We start from the raw sequence: 20,332 nt of genomic DNA, 5'->3' as shown, positions 1-20,332 counted from the left end.
GAGAATGCTGTTCATTGACTACAGGTCAGCGTTCAACACCATAGTCCCTCCAAGCTAATCACCAAGCTCTGGACCCTGGGACTGAACACCTCCTTCTGCAACTGGGTCCTGGACTTTCTGATAGGCCAGCCCTCAGGTGGTGAGGGTAGGTAACAACACATCTGCCACACTGACCCTCAACATAGTGCCCCTTCAGGCATTTGGCATGGGCCCTCAGATCCTCAAAACATTCCACAGCTGAACCATTAAGAGCATCTTGACTGGCTGCATCACTGCTTGGTATGGCAACAGCAAGGCAAGGCAAGGAGCTACAGAGGGTGGTGAGCACGGCTCAGTATATCACTGTGGCCCAGCTCCCTCCCATCCAGGACCTCTCTACCTGGCGGTGTCAGAGGAAGCCCCCCCATATTTTTCCAGCCACCCAAGCCATAGACTGTTCTACTTACACCCCAACACACGCATACATCCACACACATGCATACTGACGCCACACTCACATTTTCACACTCACCACATGCGCTTCTGCAACAGCTCAGTCTATTATCTATCTTATTGCCAAGTCACTTTACCCCTACCTATATGTACATAGCTACCTCAATTACCTCATGCCCCAGCAAGTCGACTTGGAATGGTACTCCCTATATTTAGCCATGTTATTTTTACTTGTTAATGTTATTCACTGTGTATTTATTCCTCATGTCACTATTTCTATTTTTATTTAATCTTTGTATCTTTATCTTGAACTCTGCATTGTTGGAAAAGGATCCGTAAGTAAGCATTTCACTGTTAGATTACGCCTACTGTTTACAAAGCATGTGAAAAATACAATTTGATTTGACAATGTTTCTTATTTTTTTACTCTGCATCATTGCGAAATGTCTCATAAGTAAGGCTCGTTTGACTCGTTTGGCTCGTTTGACAAATAAATAAATATTCGGGCGACCCCAACAGCTGATTTGTTTCGGGTGTTGTGGGTACTGTAGTTTAGTCGAATACGAATTCATGCTTTGGGCACTTGAATGAGAATCATCATATGACTACAACACCCAGCTTTGCCTAATATATCTACCTGGTCTGAAAGCAGTTACCACTTACCCAGGAGAAGATGGTGGATTTGTTAGAACTAGTGCTTTTACTAGTCCTGACCTTCTTATTATAGCCCAGTGTTCGTGCCATGGTTAGAGCGTTGGACCAGTAACCGAAAGGTTGCAAGTTCGAATCCCCAAGGTACAAATCAGTCATTCTGCCCCTGAACAGGCAGTTAACTCACTGTTCCTAGGCTTCATTGAAAATAAGAATTTGTTCTTAACTGACTTGCCTAGTTAAATAAAAGTTTGAAGAGGGAAGGGTTTGGTAGAAGTTAATGGGATTTGTTTTTTCTTAGTAGTACAGAATTAGGAAAACCATGCTTGATCGCACACTCCAGCGCAATAGGTGGCGGCATGCACCTTAAACGTTTGTTTGTGGAACGCCACTATACCAAAGAAGAAGATGTGTGAATTTGGAACAGCAACGTGCTCGATACTCCATTCCAAACACTTTAAAGAAAACATGTTATATCTCAATCTGGCATTAGATATCGGTTACCCGGGGACAATCACAGATAATGTATTCTGAAATCTTGGAAGAAAAGGAAATTCCTCGACTTGTAAAGCCAACTCCACATCATCTGCGGTGGTGAAACGTGGTGCCACTAAAACAAGTGGGGGGATCGAGTCTAGCTAACTACTTGTTTTTGATATTTGGTGTCATCACACTAAGATCTTGAATACATCGTGACCTCCGGGGTTGTGTCCAAAGACTGTCAAGGCCTTGAATATTAATTGTTCAGTTTCGGCTCCGGGGGTGCCCTGTTGAGACTTGGAAGTGAATTTGTGAAGAAACCTGATTGGCGACATGCCAAGGAGTAAAAAAGGGAAACGTAGTTCAAACAAGGGTAAGTTGGCTAACTGCTGTCTTATTTGTTAACATATGATTATGTGTTGCAAAGGGATAAGTTAGCTAATATATATTATTTGCAGCACAATCTAAGCTGGCATAAATGCTGTGCATCTGCCTGAATTGATCGGTTCCATATGGAACAAAGTTTCTTAACTACAGTAGTTAGCTACTTTCTCATAGAATGTCCATTATTTGTAGCAATGCATTGACAAACTGGTGTTTGATAATAGCTAGCTATCTAACACATTATATAACTGCTATAGCACACTATATCTGTATAGTATGCAATGTTTTGTTTGTATTCTGAGCTAGACAATTTGTTTATCTTGCTCAGTACATTAGCTAGCTAGATTTATTTGCAAGCAATTTTGCCTTAGCTAGCTAACGTTAGCTAACTTATCGTTAGCTAACTAAGTTTGCTTGTTATAATTGACCACTTGATCATTTTATTTCTTTATTTATACAGTTAAGTCGATTGAGAACACATTCTTATTTACAGTGACCTGTCAAACATCAATAAACAACAATTGCAGTATACGTAACTATCTGTATACACATCAATTACACAATACATAAAAAGCAAACGCATTCAAAGTGACATTGCCACATAGCTCTAACATAGTGGCTAGTCTGCGCTATAGCTAGACACACATGAAAGGTAAAACGCTTGTGCACTGGGAGTATTCCTAGCAAGGCTGGTGTTAGTCTGAAAAAGAGACCTAATTGCATTTGCCTGTGATTTGTGGTGGGGAGATGACTCTTTGCACTTTGACCCGAGCTTCGATTCCTACTAACACTAAGATTCAGTATTTTTGCAATGGAGGAGAGGAGTAGTTGAAAGAGCAAGAAAAGGGAGGGTCACTGGTAGGCAGGTGGGCCACCAGGCAGTAGAGTCAGAACCATGGCTTGCAATGGCTTGCAAATTCACTAAAATAGAGGCTGTCAATGAGCAACAGACCGAAGAGAAGACTGAACACAGGTGCATCTTTCTGAGAGGGGAGAGAGAGGAGGGGAGGGGGGCAGACAGTCATACCCGTGTGTGTAGGCTATATCTTGGTAATCTATATCGCAATGTCTTGCAATGCCTAGTACATACACCTAAAGTATACACCTTCCTAATATTGAGTTGTGCCCTTCATCTACACTTATTATAGAAGTGGCATCAATAAGGGATCATAGCATTCACCGGGTCAGTCTGTCATGGGAAGAGCAGGTGTTTTTAATGTTTTGTATTTTCAGTGTAGATTATGCCATCAATGAGTATGGATAAGCTAGTTTACATAGTGCCAGTGAATCAAAATTGATCATTGTCAAATGTGGTGTTTTAGTTAGGCCTAAATGTCCAATAAAAAGTAGGCCTATTGTGCCTGTAGCTTATTTAATGAAACCCTGGCTGGCTGTTGATATCCTAGGCCAGGGCTATTCAACTCTTACCCTACGAGGTCCAAATTCTGCTGGTTTTCTGTTCTACCTGATAATGAATTGCGCACACAGCCCTGGTGTCCCAGGTCTAAATCAGTCCCAGATTTAGAAGGGAACAATGAAAAAACACAGTGGAACTGGCTTCAAGGTTCAGAGTTGAGTGTGAGGGTCATAGGACAATCAATTGCAAAGCAAGGCATCCCCGCTAAACTCTTTGTAAATGGGAAGTTCACTTTTTCGTCCATCAAAGCATCTCAAGTGCAAATAATGTTCAGCAGCTCAAATCAGTAGGATCGAAGGCATTTTTATTAGGAATGATGTCTACGATGGATCGCTAAAATAATGACTTCCTCAATTTAAATATTATGGGGAGCCCTATATGTAACAGTTTAGCTTCCGTCCCTCTCCTCGCCCCAACCTGGGCTTGAACCAGGGACCCTCTGCACACGTCAACAACTGACACCCACGAAGCATCGTTACCCATCGCGCCACAAAAGCCACAGCCCTTGCAGAGCAAGGGGAACAACTACTTCAGGTCTCAGAGCGAGTGACGTCACCCGATTGAAACGCTATTAGCGCGCACCACCGCTAACTAACTAGCCATTTCACATCGGTTACATATACATTCGGCTGCCAAGCACGAGTTATCAGTGTAGCCTGTTATTATCTAGACATGAGGTTGAAATATCTTGACCCCTAGAATAAAAACCTCCAGGAGTCAATTAAATGGAAAAAATAAAGAATTACAGGTGGCAGTTTGGAAAAACTAATCCTGTGTGAATTGTCCTCTGGAGTAACGTGCATGCATGGATAATAACCAACATCTCTTGTAATACTAGACCCGCCCAAAAGGGATATATAACGCGGCAAAGAATAGGCTTATCAGCGTAGAGTGATCATCATCCCATGGGATCTGTCAAGGTGGCGCACAGTAGAAATAACACTGAAATATTCTAGTTCCTACATACCACCTCTTATATTCAAACAAAATAGGCATTTTATAGGCTAAGTTGATGAGAAAGTGTGAAGCTTTATGTTCATGCCAGTCCTCTAGAACGCGATATTAGTCATCATAGTTGGACTCTGCAATAATGAGGTGGCGTGTATGTGTGCTGTTTCATCTTGCGTTGGGAGTCGAGCAAGAGTTGACTCTTTCAACTAGAGGTCGACTGATTATGATTTTTCAATGCCGATACCAATTACTGGAGGACCAAAAAAAGCCGATACCGATTAATCGGCCAAATTGTTTTTTGTGAAATGTTTAAAAAAATTGTTTTAATTATTTTCTTTTTTAAATGTATTTATTTATTTGTAATAATGACAATTACAACAATACTGAATGAACAATTTTATTTTAACTTAATATAATACATCAATCAAATCAATTTAGCCTCAAATAAATAATGAAACATGTTCAATTTGGTTTAAATAATGCAAAAACAAAGTGTTGGAGAAGAAAATAAAAGTGCAATATGTGCCATGTAAAAAAAGATAACGTTTAAGTTCCTTGCTCAGAACATGAGAACAGAACTTGAGTCTTCAATATTCCCAGGTAAGAAGTTTTAGGTTTAGGTTATTATAGGAATTATAGGACTATTTCTCTCTATACCATTTGTATTTCATATACCTTTGACTATTGGATGTTCTTATAGGCACTTTAGTATTGCCAGTGTAACAGAATAGCTTCCGTCCCTCTCCTCGCCCCTACCTGGGCTCGAACCAGGGACACATCGACAACAGCCACCCTCGAAGCAGCGTTACCTATTGCTCCACAAAAGCCGCGGCCCTTGCAGAGCAAGGGGAACAACTACTCCAAGTCTCAGAGCGAGTGACGTTTGAAACGCTATTAGCGCGCACCCCGCTAACTAGCTAGCCATTTCACATCGGTTACACCAGCCTAATCTCGGGAGTTGATAGGCTTGAAGTCATAAACAGCTCAATGCTTGAAGCACAGCGAAGAGCTGCTGGCAAACGCACGAAAGTACTGTTTGAATGAATGCTTACGAGCCTGCTGCTGTCTACCATCGTTCAGTCAGACTGCTATATCAAATCATAGACTTCTATGAATCAACATTCAATGTTATGTCATAATTATGTACAATTCTGGCAAATTAATTACGGTCTTTGTTAGGAATAAATGGACTTCACACGGTTCGCAACGAGCCAGGCGGCCCAAACTGCTGCATATACCCTGACTGCTTGCACGGGATGCAAGAGAAGTGACACAATTTCCCTAGTTATAAGAAATTCATGTTAGCAGGCAATATTAACTAAATATGCAGGTTTAAAAATATATACTTGTGTATTGATTTTAAAGAAAGGCATTGATGTTTATGGTTGGGTACACATTGGTGCAACGAGTGCTTTTTTTTTGCGAATGCGCTTGTTAAATCATCACCCGTTTGGCGAAGTAGGCTGTGATTCGATGAGAAATTAACAGGCACCGCATCGATTATATGCAACGCAGGACACGCTAGATAACTACACATGGTTGATGATATTACTAGTTTAACTAGTGATTATGTTAAGATTGATTGTTTTTTTTATAAGATAAGTTTAATGCTAGCTAGCAACTTACCTTGGCTTCTTGCTGCCCTCGCGTAACAGGTAGTCAGCCTGCCAGGCTCCTCGTGGAGTGCAATGTAAGGCAGGTGGTTAGAGCATTGGACTAGTAACCGGAAGGTTGCAAAAACGAATCCCTGAGCTGACAAGGTAAAAATCTGTCGTTCTGCCCCTGAACAAGGCAGTTAACCCACCGTTCCTAGGCCGTCATTGAAAATAAGAATGTGTTCTTAACCTGTTAGGGCTAGGGGGCAGTATTGACACGGCCGGATAAAAAACGTACCTGATTTAATCTGGTTACTACTCCTGCCCAGTAACTATAATATGCATATAATTATTGGCTTTGGATAGAAAACACCCTAAAGTTTCTAAAACTGTTTGAATGGTGTCTGTGAGTATAACAGAACTCATATGGCAGGCCAAAACCTGAGAAGATTCCATGCAGGAAGTGGCCTGTCTGAAAAGTTGTTTCATCTTGGCTCTTTTTATTGAAGACTGAGGATCTTTGCAATAATGTGACACTTCCTACGGCTCCCATAGGCTCTCAGAGCCCGGGAAAAAGCTGAACGATATCGAGGCAGGCTCTGGCTGAAACACTTTATCCCGTTTGGCAAGTGGCCGATCAGAGTACTATGGGCTTAGGCGCGTGCCCGAGTCGACCGAATGCTTTATTTTCTTTCGTCTGTTTACCTAAACGCAGATTCCCGGTTGGAACATTATCGCTTTTTATGAGAAAAATGGCATAAAAATTGATTTTAAACAGCGGTTGACATGCTTTGAAGTACGGTAATGGAATATTTAGATTTTTTTTGTCACGAATTGCGCCATGCTCGTCACCCTTATTTACCCTTTCGGATAGTGTCTTGAACGCACGAACAAAACGCCGCTGTTTGGATATAACTATGGATTATTTTGAACCAAACCAACATTTGTTATTGAAGTAGAAGTCCTGGGAGTGCATTCTGACGAAGACAGCAAAGGTAATAACATTTTTCTTATAGTAAATGTGACTTTGCTGAGTGCTAAACTTGCTGGGTGTCTAAATAGCTAGCCCTGTGATGCCGGGCTATCTACTGAGAATATTGCAAAATGTGCTTTCACCGAAAAGCTATTTTAAAATGGGACATATCGAGTGCATAGAGGAGTTCTGTATCTATAATTCTTAAAATAATTATTATACTTTTTGTGAACGTTTATCGTGAGTAATTTAGTAAATTCACCGGCAGTGTTCGGTGGGAATGCTAGTCACATGCTAGTCACATGCTAATGTAAAAAGCTGGTTTTTGATATAAATATGAACTTGATTGAACAAAACATGCATGTATTGTATAACATAATGTCCTAGGGTTGTCATCTGATGAAGATCATCAAAGGTTAGTGCTACATTTAGCTGTGGTTTGGGTTTATGTGACATTATATGCTAGCTTGAAAAATGGGTGTCTGATTATTTCTGGCTGGGTACTCTGCTGACATAATCTAATGTTTTGCTTTCGTTGTAAAGCCTTTTTGAAATCGGACAGTGTGGTTAGATTAACGAGAGTCTTGTCTTTAAAATTGTGTAAAATAGTCATATGTTTGAAAAAGTTTTTGCATTTTTGAGGAATTTGAATAACGCGCCACGGGATTACACTGGCTGTTGAGTAGCCCATAGAGGTTAACTGACTTGCCTAGTTAAATAAAGGTGTAAAAAAAAATATATAATAATATATATAATAATCGGCCACAATCGGTGTCCAAAAATACCGATTGTTATGAAAACTTGAAATCGGCCCTAATTAATAAGCCATTCCGATTAATCTGTCGACCTCTAATCAGTAGTGCTTTGAAAGCTGCATCGGAGTGCCGATATCAATCGTCCCATCACTAATTGATCGCCATTGCACTGCACACTACCCTATTCCATCTGGACAATAGGAATACCTACGCAAGAATGCTGCTCATTGACTATAGCTCAGCCTTCAACACCATAGTACCCTCCAAGCTCATGATTAAGCTCGGGCCCTGAACCCTGCCCTGTGCAACTTGGTCCTCAACTTCCTGATGGGCCGCCCCCAGGTGGTAAAGGTAGGAAACAAAACCTCAACACGGGCCCCACAAGGGTGCGTGCTCAGCCCCCTCCTATACTCCCTGTTCACCCATGACTGTGAGGCCACACACGCCTCCAACTCAATCAAGTTTGCAGACGACAACAGTAACAGGCCTGATTACCAAAAATGACGAGAGAGCCTACCGGAAGGAGGTGAGGACCATGGCGGAGTGGTGCCAGGAAAATAACCTTTCCCTCAACAAAACAAAAGGAGCTGATTGTGGACTTCAGGAAAAACAGCAAAGGGAGCTCGGCAATATCTACATTGACGGGACACATCACTGACAATCTGAAATGGTCCACCCACACAGACAGTGTAGTGAAGGCGCAACAACGCCTCTTCGACCTCAGGAGGCTGAAGAAGTTTGGCTTGGCACCTAAAACCATCAAACTTTTACAGATGCACAATTGAGAGCATCCTGTTGGGCTGTATCACCGCTTGGTATGGCAACTACACCGCCCGCAACCGCAGGGCTCTCCAGAGGGTGGTGCGGTCTGCACAACGCATCACCGGGGGCACACTGCCTGATCTCCAGGACACCTACAGCACCCGATGTCACAGGAAGGCCAAAAAGATAATCAAGGACATCAACCACCCAAGCCACTGCCTGTTCACCCCGCTATTATCCAGAAGGAGAGGTCAGTACAGGTGCATCAAAGCTGGAACCGAGAGACTGAAAAACAGCTTCTATCTCAAGGCCAACAGACTTAAAATAAACATCACTAGTCGGCTACCACCCGGATACTCAACCCTGTACCTTAGAGGCTGCTGCCCTATATACAGTTGAAGTCGGAAGGTTACATACACCTTAGCCAAATACATTTAAACTCAGTTTCACAATTCCTGACATTTAATCCTAGTAAAAATTCCCTGTCTTAGGTCAGTTAGGATCACCACTTTATTTTAATAATGTGAAATGTCAGAATAATAGAGAGAATTATTTATTTCAGCTTTTATTTCTTTCATCACAATCCCAGTGGGTCAGAAGTTTACATACACTCAATTAGTATTTGGTAGCTTTGCCTTTAAATTGTTTAACTTGTGTCAAACATTTTGGGTAGCCTTCCACAAGCTTCCCACAATAAGTTGGGTGAATTCTGGCCCATTCCTCCTGACAGAGCTGGTGTAACTGAGGCAGGTTTTTTAGGCCTCCTTGCTCGCACATGCTTTTTCAGTTCTGCTCACAAATTTTCTATAGGATTGAAGTCAGGGCTTTGTGATGGCCACTCCAGTACCTTGACTTTGTTGTCCTTACGCCATTTTGCCACAACTTTGGAAGCATGCTTGGGGTCATTGTCCATTTAAAGATCCATTTGTGACCAAGCTTTAACTTCCTGACTGATGTCGCGTCAATATATCCACATGATTTTCCTACCCCTCATGATGCCATCTATTTTGTGAAGTGCAGTGGCTTCCGTAATCTGGCTTTTTTTATGGCGGTTTTGAAGCAGTGGCTTCTTCCTTACTGAGCGGCCTTTCAGGTTATGTTGATATAGGACTCGTTTTACTGTGGATAAAGATACTTTTATACCTGTTTCCTCCAACATCTTCACAATGTCCTTTGCTGTTGTTCTGGGATTAATTTGCACTTTTCAAACAAAGTACGTTCATCTTTACAGAATGTGTCTCCTTCCTGAACGGTATGACGGCTGCGTGGTCCCCTGGTGTTTATACTTGCGTACTATTATTTGTACAGATGAATGTGGTACATTCAGGCGTTTGGAAATTGCTCCCAAGGATGAACCAGACTTGTGGAGGTCTGCAATTCTTTTTCTGAGGTCTTTGCTGTTTTCTTTTGATTTTCCCATGATGTCAAGCAAAGAGGCACAGAGTTTGAAGTTAGGCCTTGAAATACATCCACAGGTACACCTCCAATTGACTCAAAGGAAGTCCATTACCCTATCAGAAGCTTTTAAAGCCATGACATCATTTTCTGGAATTTTCCAAGCTGTTTAAAGGCACAGTCAACTTATTGTATGTTAACTTCTGACCCACTGGAATTGTGACAGATTAATTCACTGTGTATGCAAACAATTGTTGGAAAAATTACTTGTCATGCACAAAGTAGATGTCCTAACCGACTTGCCAAAAGTATAGTTTGTTAACAAGAAATTTGTGGAGTGGTTGAAAAACGAGTTTCAATAACTCCAACCTAAGTGTATGTAAACTTCCGACTTCAACTGTATATACTAATGTTGGCTTCACCTAGGGGTCATGAAAAGGATTTTACCAAAATGTTTGTATTAGAATCATTGATTATTCTTGTGTTGTATTAATAGAAGGGGAGGGGTTATATGCACACACACACACATTGAGGTTTTAATATTGTTCCACAGTTGTTTCTAATTCTCTCTGCCTCATTAAAAAGAGGCCCCTCTGAGTAATGTGTGACTGAAGAAGGAGCTCTGCAGGGGAGTGGAGGAGATAAGACTAGTCAAACATTCCACAATTCATCAACTTTGGGGAGTGGACGTTTACTGCTAAGTTTTAGATAACACTAAAAGCCATTGTTTATATAGCTTGGTAGGCAAGGTTTTGGTCTCAGGAGTAAAAAGGTAATGACGTAGGTAGTGACATCACCAGGCTAGACTGAGGGTGTAACAAAACAACTTGAGACTTTTGTTTGATGCAGAACTTACTCGGAAACATGCGTCTGCAATTGCATTAATAAAGGTTTTTGAATGATTTAATTAAATATGTCATGTTAATTTCACCAATGATTGACAAGGACGAAAGGAATGAACCCTAACACTATATTCTATTCTACTGTATTTTAGTCAGTGCCAGACAGACATTGTCCTCCTGCGGATGAGCTGGGTGTTATTTCCCTCCCAGGTGTGCTGTGCCTGGTCAGGGCCTTAGACACTTACATTACACAGACGCAGGCAATACGACAGTCTGATCAGCTATTAGTTTGCTATAGTGAGAGTTCTAGGCCAGAGCCTATCGATACAAAGACTCACATTGGATTGTGGACACTTACTACAGCATATCGGCTGCCCAGCCAGCCAGCCATTCTACTAGAGGAGTAGGTATATTGTGGGCACTGCTTTGAGGAGTTCCCCTCAATGACATTTGCGCCTCGGCCAGTTGAGCATCGTCTAGCACCTTTTTTCTAAGTACATCGAGTCATTGTTGCCCCCGCCAATGAGGTCGGAACTGCTGTGGTGGGTGTTGCCCAAACCCTGAGTGGGAACGGAGGGACATAGCCCTGAGCTCAGTCCTACGGGACTTTGCTCTCTGTCTGGCCCTTACCTAGTTCACCGACTTGAATCTGGTATTGTGATACCATATTGGAGTGATCTAATATAGTGCTACATATCAAAGGTTACTTATGTAACCACGGTTATGTGAACTATTGGTTCACTTCAATCCTCTGTGATCTACGGCTCCTCAAAGGACACGAGGTGGAAGTATTGTGGCGGCAGCTATTTAAGGTGGTCAGTCGCAGAACTACCCAGTACACGGGACTAATCTGAAATTCTTACTCGGCCTCTTGGAAGGTTACCATATTGGAGTGATCCAATAGCTCACATAACCGTGGTTACATATGTAAACTTAGTTGTCCACTTTTGTTTAGATGTTGAAATCAAGTGGCCTACCTGGATAAGATGCTTTTTTCCTCAGAATGAGACTGTCATGGCTGAATGCTGAGACTTTTTACCACAGTACAGGTGGCCAAATGTCAGCATAGTGGTAGAAACATTCAAATTACAGATCCTAAGGAACTTCTGCCCATATATAAATGCATATTTTTATGCTCATTGCACATTTTATAAAACACAAACTAGACAGCTAGCCGTAAGTCTGGCTAAAATGCTACAAGCGGTACGTGAAACTCCAAGGCCGTGCACAACCGAAATGGATCATTTCATTTTCCACCATGTTCATTGATATTCCCTATTTTAGTAGGGTCAGTTGGTACAAATGGTATGGATAGAAAGGTTAAGGCCTTTAGGACAATGTCTCAATGTGTTTCGGCGTCCATATGACCGATTTCTGTTGGACCAAACCTCAAATGCAAATAGCGAGTTGAAACTGCTTTCTGTCAGAGAGGAAGAAGAGATCATCCGTCTTTGTTGTGAGTGGCAGGGGGAGGGGCTTGGTGTGTGCGACTGGGAAGTCGCACAGAAGGAGCGAAAAAGACAAAAGCTCATATAAACAAACAAATTAAACCTTGATTCTTGCAGTACTGGCATTTGGAACATTGCGTTCAAACATAAAGTAGAATTTATTTGATCTATCGCCCAGCCCTAGTCCCTAGGCTGGCAAGGAGCTCCGCCCCCGGTCAATTCGGGTCTGATGTGGGTAGTGCACATAACGTGAGGACTCAACACGTCTCCCGAGGATAGTGGACTCAGACTGTGGGTCAGATTACTGAATGCTCAAACTCCTTTTTGTCACATGTACAGGTGGCCAAATGTCAGCATAGTGGTAGAAATGGTAAAATGACAGATTCTCAACTGGAATACTTTAGCTAGCTATCTCCAAGTAAAATCCAAGTTTATAACAACCACTGAGTAATCTATATTAGATATCGCCATGTGACCAATAGTAAAGATGGTAGAATGAATCTTATTGCTGTTCAGTTGATGAGAATGATCAAACAGGACAGGTTACATAGAGAAGGTCTGAACAGGCTTACAGAGAAGTGTCTGGGGAAAGCAAGAGCTGCACTGCTGAGAGCAACATGAAGAAGGAGAGGAGGTTTAGTGTCTAATAGTCTCTTCCTCCATCCATGGCCAACCTGCCGTCTCTTCTCCCTGCACCTGAACCCCTTTACAGGCTCTCTCAGACAGGAGGTTATACAGTTGTAGCTGTCGGCCAAGGGCCCCGTCTCTCAAAGGTAACACAGCAGAACTCCAACCCCATGTAACCTGGACCCACGTACTAATGTGGCCCTACGTCACCTGGACTCATTTGACACCCATGGCCATCTGTTAACTATTCCCGCTTGACCATCACATCCCAGGACTTCTCCACCCACTTGCCTAACTCATCTTTACCATTCGTCATGGTTACAGTTCATATGATATTGCATGGCTCATGACTTTACAGGTGTAGTAGCTAGGTTTGAATATTCCAAACAATGTCCTCAGGAGTTCATTGCCATATGTTTTACCCTGCCTCATGTCACTCCAGCTGGTCCCAGGATTCCCAGCCTTCTCTCTCCCTCTCTGTCCTACTAACACTGTATCCACATCTTGGATACCCCCAGCTCCACTGTCCCCTCTGCACGTTGGCCAACTCACTGACCTAACTCCTCTCATAGAGGCGTCATTCAGAATGCTGCATAAACCATAGCGCTACCATTCGTCAGCTTTCCCATCTCTTACACCCTGTGTTTGTTTTCTTATCTGTGGTTACGAGCTTAGGCAGCAGGGAAGTTGCTTATGTCTTGAAAAGCTCAGTTAAAGACCCAATTGGCCAAGACCTAAGTTTTGAGATTTGTGGGGACAGGAAGCCCTTTCATCTCACTGGCTGTGTCTGGAAAAGAAAAGCCCTGTCACTCTCTCAAGCGCCTCCCCTTGGCATGACTGAGGTGCAGACAGTTGTGGAAAGCTTGAGTGATTGCCATAGGCTGACACGTGCATAGGGTTATTTGTGAACACTGCCTGGGGTTCAAGGTTGAGTACCAGTAAGTCACGTGACTGATAAGGGCCCACTCGGTACAGTATGATCACTATGGACAGAGAGGTGAGATATGGGAATGAAGTACAGTACCAGTCAAAGGTTTGGACGTGCCTACTCATTCAAGGGTTTTTCTTTATTTTGACTATTTTCTACATTGTAGAATAATAGTGACATCAAAACTATAAAATAACACACATGGAATCATAGTAACCAAAAAAGTGTTAAAAAAATCTAAATATATTTGAGGTTCTTCAAAGTAGCCACCCTTTGCTTTGATGACACTAAATGAATGGACATGCTTCCTGGAGGCCATTGTTGATACAGTACTTTTGGTCATGTGGTGTATTCCAGGACGTCATTGTAAATGAAAATGTGGAGTCTGGTCAGGCTTCCCCCAGCCCTAGAGCCATTCAACAGGGAGGGGATTTTACAGCTTGATTCCCTGCATCAGGTCTGTCATCCCGGTGAACTTTCCCCCAGTAAAGCTTTCTCTGCTGGGGCTGGGCAGGCTGATTTTTGGGGTTCAACCTGAGGATCCAACTTCACTGATAAACTAAGAAAGGTCTGTCTTGAAGGATGAATTCCTTTGAGCCTAAGTATGCTAGGTCTTGATCACTGGAGTAAGGCAGTGTGGCCATGTGTGACTATATCCTCACTGTCTCTGCCATCTGTCAGGATAGGGCCACAGTCCGGTAGCTGTACTAGGGGCAGTGCCAGTCAGTTGGTTCGGCTGTGTCTGAGGGATTAACACTTCGGGCAGCGGCCGCCCGCGACCAGCCTTCCCAGTTTAGCTGCATGTGACGTGGCCGTGTGTGTCAGCACTGGGGAGAGAATAGACCTTGGTCTCCACAAGCGTCCTGGGATGTCATTACTGACAGAGACAGACAGCTGAGTGAGCCACTGACAGAGACAAAGTTCACCTCACACTCATATCTCTCTGCGTCTCTATCCCTTTCTCCTGCTCTCACCTACTATCCTCCACTCTCCTCGTTCTTTCTATCCTCCGTTCTCTCTCTCATAGGGGGGAGGAATGGGGTGAAGGGTGGGTCTGGTGCCAGTGATGATGACCTGGCGTCTGATGTGCTCAGTCACTACAGCAGTGCCAGCGAGAGCGCCTCGGTGCTGGATGACAGCATAGGTGGGTACACACACACACACACACACACACAAGCTAAGTCAACATGCATGTGCTCTCACACTACTAAACACAGGTGCATCATCCAAAGAAGTGTCATGCAGTTGATATAAGCTCTTTGTTTTGTTGCTTACCTGTCATTTCCTTTGTCCACCACAGGAGCAGGTGAGCCAATAGATGAACAGACTGCCCAGGAGGAGACCGAGGACAAGCTGAAACAATGCATAGACAACCTGATGGACAAGAGGTGGGGTCTCGCAGGACTTTAAATGTTTTTACAGAAAACTAAAGCCACCAACGTTGCTAGTAATTGGGTAAATGGACATGAGGAACATAAGATCAGCTTCAACATAATGGTGTAGTGTAAGACGTGTCCTCTCATAACTACAGCGTTAGGCAGAGCTGTGTGGAGACATACTGACGTGCCCCTCCCTCTTGTCCCTCGCAGTGCAAAGACACGCCTGGCAGCCCTGGAGTCTCTGAGAGGGGCCTTCTCATCCAGGCTGCTCTGTGACTTCCTGACAGAGAGACGCCTCACCATCAGCGACTGCCTGGAGAGGAGCCTGCGCAAGGGTGAGACTGACACCATGCGACTGTCTGTGATGATGGTGGAGGGAAGGAGCTCGAGGCTGAATTTACCTGCTCTAGTCAAACACAGGTTACTTTAGGTGGTGCTAGGCCAAGGAGATGAATCAGACCTGCACACACCTTTTGGTCTACCATACCTTTATTTGGCTGGAAAATAAACATGGCTGATCCAGTGGATCATCATCAAGTATACCTGCATTTAGGCTCTATGAATTCAGAGTTTTTCTTGACAAAGTCCTACAATAGTTTGACTTCTCTTGTTGACCTTAAGGACTGTAAAATGTATCTTACCCTCCACCCTTTTCTATCCCTCTGTTTCTGTCTCAGGTGGTGGAGAGGAGCAGGCTGCAGCAGCCACAGTGTGTGCCCAGCTGTGTGTGCAGCTGGGCGGGGGGGACGAGAGCGAGGAGGGCTTCAAGATCCTTCGACCCGTCCTCAGCGCCATCATGATTGACGGCTGTGCCAGTGTGGCCGCCCGCCAGAGCGTGAGTGTCACCATTGGCCTTCATCACAGTCCCGTTGTCAACTGCAGTTCTCCACTGAAAGTGCATGTATTCTTGTAAGCCCACTCGCAGTTGAAGTGTTTCATCTTTGTTTTCCCTGTCAGTGTGCCACTGCTCTGGGTATGTGCTGCTATGTTTCTGCTGCGGAAGATGGAGAGGTGAGAATCTCTAGAAATCCTTTTCATTCTATTTCTCTGTAGCTGGAAAAGAACCAGTATGGAAAATCACGTGCTTAATTTAACGTTTCTCCTTCACTGTCTGTCTTAATCGTTCTCTCTCTCTCTCTGTGGCAGGACTTGGTAAAATCCATGAGTCACCTGGAAAGTGTGTTCACCACGTCGTACCCCAACTGTGAGGGCACCCTGCCCACCCCCAAGGCCGGTGCCCCTAAGCTCCACAGCGCCGCCCTGCACGCTTGGGCTCTACTCGTCACCCTCTGCCCCGCCTCCCGCCTCACTGTACTGCTAGACCTGTGAGTGAAACACACAGAACAGGGGCAGTGTCTTAAATGACACCCATTCCCCATTTACTACAGTAGTGCAGTACATTTGGCCAAATTAGTGGACTAAATGGGGAATAGGCTGCTATTTCAGATACAGACAGGATCTTGCCAATGAGGGGAAAAACAATAAAAAGTTAATTTAACCTGCCGGTTTGCTCATCTCACTTCCTCTGTCTCCTATTGTGCTCAGACATCTGCTCAAGCTACAGGCCTGCCTGGAGAGCAGCGATGTGAACTACAGGATTGCTGTGGGGGAAACCATCGCCCTGCTGGTTGAACTGGGAAGAGATATAGACAGGGTATGTTCTGCCTAGTGACCAACCAGGGGCTGTAAGTTTAGCCTTTTAGATCACAATGAATAAGATTAGACATTGAGGACCTGATCCTAGATCAGCAGTCCTATTCTGAGACACTTTGTGAATACAGTCCCTGGTCTTACTCACACAGGCTCAAACACAATATGGAGCCAATGTAGATCCCATGGAGAGGAAGTGAGGAAATATCCCTCCTTATCCTTGTGTTTTTCTATGTAGGAATTTGAAGACAGCGACATGCTGTGTGAGTGCCTGAAAGGTCTTGCCACTGACGGGAACAAACACCGTGCCAAGAACGACAGGAGGAAACAGCGCTCCATATTCAGAGAGGTGCTGCACTACATAGAGGTGAGGAACCACCTGTCCCTCCACATACACTTCTAACGTTGCTTAATGGGTTTAAAATTCACACCAGACCAGTCTGTCTAACTGGAGACCATAGGTCAGTGTGAGAAATATATATATATATAATGTTGATTTTAATATGGAAATATTCTCTCCCCCTCCTGTGCAGAATGAAGACTTCACAGAGGAGAAGATCCACTTTGGTGTGGAGGGCATCTACATCGACAGCTGGATGCGCAGGAGGGTCTACGATGCCTTCAAAGAGGTGCTGGAGTCTGGAGTTAGACACCACCTTCAGGTTAGGACAAATCCTAGGTCTAGAAGTGTTTGTGAGATAAATATACTTTTTACAGCAGAGATATCAAGTATCTCTGCAACCAACAATGTTCTAATCAAATTTCTCAAAGGTTTTTGATGCTTGTTTGCCTATGCTTTCTCATGTATCATTTAGTAATTGCCAATAGTCAGCTTGTCATTCTATGATATTTAAAGGTGTGTCTTGTCTATGTAGTTTAATCCGTTGCTGAGGGATATCTTTGGCCTGGGACCCCCTCTGATTCTGGACTCCTCCGTCAAAGCCAGCAAGATCTCCCGTTTCGAGAAGGTGACCCCACGTCCTATAAACTTTAAAATGTCTGCAAACCCACCAGCACATTACCACTGCCCTAACACCATTACCACTGCCCTAACACCATTACCACTGCCCTAACACCGTTACCACTGCCCTAACACCGTTACCACTGCCCTAACACCATTACCACTGCCTTAAAACCAGAAAATACTGTTCAACAACCACACAGTGCATATCATGTGAGATCTCCACTTCCTAATGAAATATATGTCGGTTAAACAAAATGTACCTGTCCATTATCTTTAGCAGGTACTATGACATGTTATGGGTTTGCCTAGTCTTCACAGGACCCAATAGAAACCTGCCCTCCATATTGGTATTCTTCATTTTGAATGGTGTAAATCAAACCTGTTGATTTATTTCTCTCACAGCATCTGTTCAACTCAGCGGCCTTCAAAGCCAGGACTAAACTAAGGAACAAAGTGAGGGACAAGAGAGCAGATGTGATGTGAGGAATGAGAGGTTGGAGGAGAGGAATTGATGGAACGCGCCTTGGCCCCATAGGATGGAGACCCTGAGGAGAAGAATACTGGAGTATATTTATTGAAGCGAAACGTTTGTAACGTTGCAGATAGAAATGTAATGAATAGAGCTGACATGATTTCCTTTTCCAAATGACAGACAATCCTATCTGTTCTACACAGTACATTTCTATAGGAACGTTCTGTAACGTTACACCCTCCTGAACAGGCCCCTTGCCCAAACTCATCTCACAGGACACAATGGCTGCTGCCAAACCAGGGACTTTGCAGACAATGCAAACGCGTGTGCGTGCATGTTTTTATTTGTAATTTAACACTACATAATAAAATCATGACACCTACGGGACGCCTGAAAATCAAACAAAAAGGTGGTTTATTGTATCTTTTTATTAATATTTTCGGAAGAATATCTTAACCATTTCTGGTCGTGTACAGTATTTTATTTTCTAATTTATTGAAAGTAGGAGAACAGTACATTGATTTTTAAAATAAGTTCTGTTTACAGACTTCAGATATGGGAAGAGGACAAAGAAAATGTAAGTTTGGGTGTTTTCATGTATATTTTTATGCTGGTTGGTTGTGCATATAATCTATACATGTAAACTGAACAAAAATAGAAATGCAACGTAGTGTTGGTCCTGTGTTTCATGAGCTGAAATAAAAGACCCTAGAAAAAGCTTATTTCTCTAATTTTGTGCACAATTTGTTTACATCCCTGTTAGTGAGCGTTTCTCCTTTGCCAAGATAAGGTGGATGGATTATCAAAAAACTGATTAAACAGCATGATCATTAAACAGGTGCACCTTGTGCTGGGGACAATAAAAGGCCACTCTAAAATGTGCAGTTTTGGCACACAACAATGCCACAGATGTCAAGTTTTGAGGGAGCGTGCAATATCCACCAGAGCTGTTGCCAGAAAATGGAATGTTAATTTCTCTACCATAAGCCACCTCCAATGTCGATTTAGAGAATTTGGCAGTACGTGCAACCGGCCTCACAACTGCAGACCACGTGTGACCGCTCCAGCCCAGGACCTCCACATCCAGCTTCACCTGCGGGATCGCTGAGACAAGCCACCTGGACAGGTGATGAAACTGTGGGTTTGCACAACCGAAGAATTTCTTAAACTTTCAGAAACTGTCTCAGAATCTCATCTGCATGCTTGTCGTCCTCACCAGGGTCTTGACCTGACTGCAGTTCAGCATCGTAACCAACTTCAGTAGACATATGCTCACCTTTGATGGCAACTGGCACACTGGAGAAGTTTGCTCTTCACGGGTCAATCCTGGTTTCAACTGTACTGGGCAGATGGCAGACAGCATGTATGGCCTTGTGTGGGCGAGGGGTTTGCTCATGTCAAGGTTGTGAACAGAGTCTCCCGGGGTGGTGGGGTTATGGTATGGGCAGGCATAAGTTATGGACAATGAACACAATTGCATTTTATCGATGGCAATTTGAATGCACAGAGATACCATGACGAAGTCCTGAGGCCCATTGTTGTGCCATTCATCTGCCTCGCATCACCTCATGTTTCAGCATGATAATGCACGACCCCATGTTGCAAGGGATCTGTGCACAATTTATAGAAGATGAAAATGTCCCAATTCTTCCACGGCCTGCATACTCACCAGACATGTCACCCATTGAGCATGTGTGGGATGCTCTGGCTCAACATGTACGACAGCGTGTTTCAGTTCCCTCCAATTTCCAGCAACTTCACACAGCCATTGAAGAGGAGTGGGACAACATTCCACAGGCCACAATCAACAGCCTGATCAACTCTATGCGAAGGAGACGTCGTGTTGGAACGAGGCAAATGGTGGTCACACCAGATACGGACTCATTTCTTTCTGATCCATGTCCCTACTGTTTTTTAAAGGTATTTGTGACCAACAGATGCTTTTCTGTATTACCAGGCATATGAAATACATAGAATAGGGCCTAATGAATTTATTTAAATTGACTGGTTTCCTTATGAACTGATACTCAGTAAAATCTTTGAAATTGTTATGTTGGGTTTATATTTTTGTTCATTGTCTATACAAATACATATGTATTCTAGGAGTGGACTCGAACAATAAAAGATCATGTTGTTTTCCAAGATTGCCATATATTTTGATGAACAATGCTATATAACCCAAAGGATGAGGCAAATAAATTGATTATGGATAAATGTAATAACACAG

At 43.4% G+C, this 20,332-nt stretch overlaps 1 protein-coding gene across 1 annotated transcript; it reads left to right on the top strand.

Moving 5' to 3' along the window:
• The first annotated feature begins 1,507 nt into the window (after positions 1-1,507).
• Positions 1,508-18,827, top strand: ifrd2 (interferon-related developmental regulator 2). Its single transcript, NM_001173836.1, is given in 12 exon segments — positions 1,508-1,936; positions 14,668-14,784; positions 14,941-15,028; positions 15,230-15,354; positions 15,697-15,854; positions 15,977-16,030; positions 16,166-16,344; positions 16,565-16,673; positions 16,908-17,036; positions 17,203-17,331; positions 17,545-17,637; positions 18,036-18,827. Coding segments are annotated over 12 exon segments (1,302 nt in total). The 5' UTR covers positions 1,508-1,896; the 3' UTR covers positions 18,117-18,827.
• The last annotated feature ends 1,505 nt before the right edge of the window (positions 18,828-20,332 follow it).

The sequence above is a fragment of the Salmo salar genome, chromosome ssa13, assembly GCF_905237065.1.
Source record: "Salmo salar chromosome ssa13, Ssal_v3.1, whole genome shotgun sequence".
NCBI lineage: Eukaryota > Metazoa > Chordata > Actinopteri > Salmoniformes > Salmonidae > Salmo > Salmo salar.
The sequence above is the reverse complement of the archived record's forward strand: the minus strand, read 5'-3'. Positions and strand labels throughout refer to the sequence as shown.